Genomic DNA, 6,000 nt, shown 5'->3' on the forward strand with positions numbered 1-6,000 from the left:
TTTTGAAAAAGGAACCTTTATCTTTTGTTGAAATATTTACAGACGGAGTGCTGGGACAGTTGCGACCTGTGGGGGGGCCAGTGGGAGGGAGACGGGTGGGGATGCAGATAAGATGAGCTTGGCCACAGCGTGGCAGCCGTGGGAACTGGGTGATGGGCACGGGCAACCACTGTCTCGAGCTATGCTCATCACAGGAAACTCGGGACACACAGAAAAGTAAGAAGAATCCCATCAGTGTCACCGCCCGCAGAAGCCACCACAAACACAGTCTCGCTTTTACAGTAAAAACTCACATCCGCATGTTCAGGTACTTATTTTATGACACTTTTGGGAAAGGCGGTTGGAAAGGGGAGACGAGAGCAAGCCCGAGGCCGTGCGGGGTCCCCCTCCTTTAGTTCACAGGTTCTATCCAATTCAAACTCCAGATCTGCTGGCCTGATGACCTCCAGCCACACACAGGAACCACGTCCGCCCGCAGGGCCCAGGAGAGGCCCGCTGGCCGCCCGCCTCAGAAACCCGGAGCCTTGGGGACCCTCTTCCCCTCCGCGGGGAGCTGCAGACTCAGTCACTGATTCCTTATCGACAAACACGCCTATAAACACCGCGCTTTTTACACACCGACTGCTGGTGTGCCTGTCTCCACGTAAAGCTGACGGGTGCCAGGCCCAGGCCTGGGGCCCCCGGAGGTCTTCGGGGGGGGGGGCGCGGCGGGACTGACTGCATCACCCCCCAGTTCACACGGTCACCCAGCGGGGTCAGCCCCCAGAGGTGTCACACACAGTTGTGATTTTTCTTTTTTCCTGCCAGTAATTTCAAAAGTGTTTCATTTTAGTTTTGGAAAGACCTACTTGTAGTCACAAAGGTGGGTACATTCTGGGTTTCCTCTCCACCTCGTGCGTCCCTGAGTTGGAGGGAGAGAAGGGATGGCCCGGGGAGCTGTGTGGGGTGGCATGTGTGTGCGGGGGCGGGGCGGCAGCGTGTGTGCAGGGGTGCGTGTGTGTGCAGGGGGGGTGCGTGTGTGTGCTGGGGCACGTTGTGTGCCGGGGTGCGCGTGTGTGTGGGGGCATGTGTGTGCAGGGGGGCATGTGTGTGCAGGGTTGCGTGTGTGTGCAGGGTGGCACACAGGGGCGCCCAGCGGGATGACCCACACAAAGAAGAGCCCCAGGTCTCGGGCAGCTCCCACCACAAGCTGCAGGCGACGCGGCCCCACTCAGGTAAGCACTCCCTAAAAGTGCAACGGAGAAGCATCGTGGCTCTGAGCGCTCAGGGCAACACGGGCCACTGAGGCCTGAGAGGAAGCGGACTTCGCTGCCGCCATTCTTTGAAAGTCAGCAGCAAACTTCCCATCCTCAGGCGACACCCAGTGCGCACCCAACTTCCCTCCTCTGAGCTCAGTAACGCTGCCTGATCGCTTCTCCACGTGCTGAGCCAAACCCCCGGCTCCAACTCGAAACAGCAGCTTTCTACAGCTCCTCCGTCCTATGGATGTGACCACCTAGGCTGAGCTTCCGCAAATAAAAACACCGTCAAACCAGGCAGGCTGCCAACATGTCTGTCCACAGGCCTGGATGGTCTCAGAAACAACTGCCCTCTCCCAAGAACGCAGACTCGGACGTCCACGCCCGGGGTCTCTCCACCAGCACGCCTGTCCTGTTCTGTGGATTCTCCATCACCCCGGTGCAGTGAATCTGAGCACAGCCTGACGAGTGCTGTGGGCAGGGCCCCGGCCGGAGAGGGGCAGCCGTGCCGGCTGCTGGCTCCAGGGGCCAGGGAGGCAGCGTGATCACCAGTCACGTTTCACAAACAATGGGCTCGGGACTCGCCGATTCAGCATGTGAACCGAGGACTCCTCCGGCTGAAATTTCTTCCCCTTGACTTAGAGAAAATACTAGCGCATTCACGAATCGGTGAGCCTCGCCTCGCCAGGGCTGCACCCACTCAGTGGCTGGGCAGGGAGCTCTGAAAACAAGACTGCTGGGAGGACGCCCTTCCAGAACCTGACTTTATACAAAGAAGGCTAGCAGACTGGGCCTCCAAGGGCCACAGGGCAGGGAGGGGAGAGGCGCTGTTAACCTGTCACTTTCTCACCAGGGGAGGGGCTGGCCCCAGCAGCAGTTAGTGGCCTGGATGGGGAGTGTGTAGGTTGTGGAAAAGACACAACAGAGAGACAGCAACCACTGGATAAGACAACTCTGTTATTCACCAAGTCCTGGCTTTACAGAAACACAAACCGTTCATGTTTGGAAAACAAAGTTTGTCTACGCCTTTACCTCCTACCCCCCCACACTCCCCAGGCCCTAAACACCAGTAAGTCCTTGCTGATGTTGAAAAATTACTCAGTACAATACTTAACAACCAAACGTGCCGAGATCTTAGAAAGGGGAGAAGGTTACAGAAACAGGCTTTGGGCCCTGGGACTCACCCCACCAAAAAATCCTGCGGACCCAGGGTGCTTATAAAAGCGAGAGTAATTAGTCAGAGACAACTCTGGAACACAGGCACGCTGCAGGAACAGAACAGTGGTGAGGAGCGAGGAGCAACTGCTACAGAGAAAAAGAAAGTGCCCCACGCGGCATGGCTACCTACACGGGGTTTCTCCTGACCCACAGATGGGAGAAACCAAGCACCTCCCGGGTAGGGCGGCCAGGCAGGCTGGGAACCGGAAGGGCCAGGGAACACGAGGGTGTTGCTGAAGTCCCACGGGGCATCGGCCGCCTGTCCCCCAAGCGTGGAGGGTCCCCTTCTCCTTGCCCTGCCTCCTCGCTGGGATGTACCCTCCTGCCCAGGAACCCCAACTGTGCCCTGGATGCCCCGAGTCATGGGGACCCCTGACCTGCGTCCTCAGATACACCAAGGAGAGGATACTTCCGGTCCCCACCCTAGCCCACTCTCCTGTTGTCCCCTCCGGGCCCAAGTTCAGACCCGGCCACTACTGAAGGGGCCTGACCTTCCGGGGTCCCCCGCCCCACCCCAGGGACCCCGCAGACCGCCTGGCGCAACCCTTCCAGCCAGTCCGTTTGAGGGCAACCGCGGTCCAGACAAGGGGCGGGGATAGTGGGTCCCTGGTGTCCAGGTCGTGGGGGAGGGCAAGGGCGACCCTCAACGCCCTGGGCGCCGGCAGGGCAGGCATCAAGAATGACCCCGTGTCCAGATCGGGAGGAGACGGGGCAACACCACGCTCTGCTGGGAGGAAGGGCAAGGGCACCCCTGAAGCCCGGCCCGGGATGGAGGGTGGGGGCTGCCCCTGGCCCAAGGCAGGCAGGGGTCAGAAGGTGACTCCTGTCCAACGCCGGGCGGGGATGGGGCGCGGGGGGCGGGGACCCCAAGCCCAGGGGCAAGGGCGACCGTCAGGGGTCGGAGGGCCGCCCCCGGGGTGGGGGCCGCGGCACTCACTGCTTGGGCAGCTGCAGGGCTGGCGCGCCGCGCCGCTGAAAGGCCCCGTCCACGAAGACGCCGTTCTTGCCGAGGCAGCGCAGGTAGAAGTGCGGCTCCTGGAAGCTGAGCTGCAGGTGGCGCCGCGAGATGAAGCTGGACAGGCCCATGCTCAGGTCCACCGAGCCCTGCGACGAGTTGCGGCCGATGGTGACGCTGGGCTGCCGCATGAGGAACTCGAACTCGCGGCCCTCCAGGCGCGCCAGCGCGGGCCCGGGGCTCCGGCGCACCGAGGCGGCGGCCGCGGCCACCAGGGCCTCGCCCGCCGCGCCCCCCGCGCCCCCCGCGATCGCGCCCGGCGGCGGCGGTGGGGGCGGCGGGGGCTGGGCGGGCGGCGGCGGCGGCGACGGGGCGGCGGCGGGCGCGGCGGGCGGGAAGGCGGCGGCGCACAGCACCGGGCTGCAGGGCGCCGAGCGCAGCGCCAGCAGGGCGCGGGCCCCGCCGTCCTCGCCGACCTCGGCCATGTTCGCGCAGCTCCGGGCGGCCTCCGGCGGCGGCGCGGCGCGCGGGGCGGGGCTCCGGGCGCGGCGGCCGCGGGATCCCGGCCCGGAGCGCTCGGAGCGGAGCCGGCGGGCGCGGCGCGCGCGGGGCCGCCAGGGGGACGTGTCGGCGCGCAGCGCCTAGCCCGCCGCGCCCGCCCCGGGGTGGCGCCCTGGCCGCCGCCGCCGCCGCGCCGGGCCGTGGGGAGCCGCCTCCTCCGGCCCCGGGACGCGGGAGGGGAACCCCCCCCCCCCACACACACCCCGAAGAAGCCGCACTGGAAAGTTTCGATCCTGGGTCACTCGCTGCAGAAAGGGATCACTGACGTCAGCGGCCTCCTGGGCTCTAGAGGCTCCAACTGACACCCCAAAGTGCGATCCTACTTAAGCACCAAGAGTGAGGGGTCTCGCGCTGAAACTGGAGTTTGCTTCAAGGTGCTGGCGACCCCTGATGCTCTGTGTTCCAATTTGGAGTCATCCGTTCACTCAGCAAGTAGCTACAGGAGTGACTGAGGACTCAGGCCAGGCGCCTAGGTCCTTACATCCGTTACAGCGTAATGGGGGGCCGGTGGGGTGGGGCAGGGAGACAGATGCCTGCAGCGGGGTCTTCTGTGAAAAGGCAGATCTGGCTACTTCAGGCATCCTTCAGAAGTGCTTCATGCCCGTTCCTGAATCAGCCAGGGCCCTCTAAAAAAGGGCGGCAGTGTTTGCGCACTGTCATCATTTAATAATTACTGAGGGGGGGAGAAAACAGACCCTTCCTGGTAGAGCTTACACTGTAGTGGCAGATGCAGACAGAAGTCAAGTAACATTCTAACAAATACAAAATTACAGCTGTCAGGCCTTGTTGCAAGGTGACATGTGTAGGAAGATGGGCCCAGCCCCCTCCCCTCCCTCCTCCCCAGGATGGGATGCCTGTCTGCTTACCCACTGTCCAGTCTGGGGCTGCAGGAGGTTTTAACCCAACCGTCATGTGATTGAAAACACAGGAACAAACAGAATTAGTGCTTGTGGTTAGGGGCAAGAAAGACGTTTTTACAAGAAGCTGCAACAAGAGATGGTACTTGTCCGTGGAATCAGGACAAGGTCCTGGGATCCGGGACCCTTCCCTGAGCCATGATACGCTGAAATCCAAGGCTGCTGGGGGGTGGGGTGAGAGCTGGGGATGGCATTCCAGCCAAGGAACAGCGTGATCTAAGCAAAGGGGTGCTTTCCAGGGACTGACAGGTAGCTGGGAAAGGGAAGAGCCCAGATCAGCTGAACCTGACCAGTCAGGTAACTTGGGTCTGATCCCAGAGCAGTGGGAACCCCTGAGAGGGGTGAGCAGAAGGGCAACGCGAGGACCACAAATTCGAAATAGGATCACTGGCTGTTGTGTGAAGCCTGAGTTGCAGAGGGGCCACCCTGACTGTGGGAGGCCGGTTAGGAAACTAGGAGGCCAGGCGAGAGGCTGCATCGGGGTGGTGGAGAGACACCGAGGGCGTCGAGTGGCGTTTATCTCAGACAGATGTTTACAGGCACGCTGGCGGTGGGAATGGAAAACGGTGCGGCCCCTCTGGGAGACAGTGGGGCGGAAAGCACATGAGCATCTGAAATCAGATGAGCATCTGATTCAGCAGTTCCCCTGTTGGGTCTGTGCCCACAAGAACCGAAAGCAGGGTCCTGAGGTGGCATTTATGCTCTCGCCTTCACAGCAGCGGTATTCGGAGTGCCGTAAGAAGCCAGAGGCCCGCCGACCTGTCCAATGGGACATTATTCAGCCTTAAAAACAAAGGGAAGTTCTGACGCACGTGACCGCACGGGTGCACCCTGGGGACGAAGACACTAAGGGAAATATCACGGTCACAAAGAGACAGACGCTGCCCAAGTCCACTGCGCGAGGTCCCTGGCAGAGTCAGGTTCATAGAGACAGGCGGGGGACGTGTGGGCATGTCGCCGGGGGACAGGGAATGAATGGGGAGTTAGTGTTCAGTGGGGACAGAGCTTCAGTTCTGCAAGATGAAAAAGCTCTGGAGGTGATGGCTGCACAACGCTGTGAATGGACTCTACTGAACTATGCACCTAAAATAGTTAAGGGACTTCCCTGGTG

At 61.6% G+C, this 6,000-nt stretch overlaps 1 protein-coding gene across 1 annotated transcript in view; it reads right to left on the reverse strand.

The window, feature by feature from the left end:
* The window catches only part of FOXK1 (forkhead box K1), a 53,846-nt gene extending 49,950 nt beyond the window's left edge, over positions 1 to 3,896 (reverse strand). Inside the window, exon 1 of the mRNA XM_018040701.1 lies at positions 3,394 to 3,896. Within this exon, the coding sequence (XP_017896190.1) occupies positions 3,394 to 3,896 (503 nt within the window). The remainder of the gene's footprint in view (positions 1 to 3,393) is intronic.

This window comes from Capra hircus, chromosome 25 (genome assembly GCF_001704415.2).
Source record: "Capra hircus breed San Clemente chromosome 25, ASM170441v1, whole genome shotgun sequence".
In the NCBI taxonomy this organism is placed as follows: Eukaryota; Metazoa; Chordata; class Mammalia; order Artiodactyla; family Bovidae; genus Capra; species Capra hircus.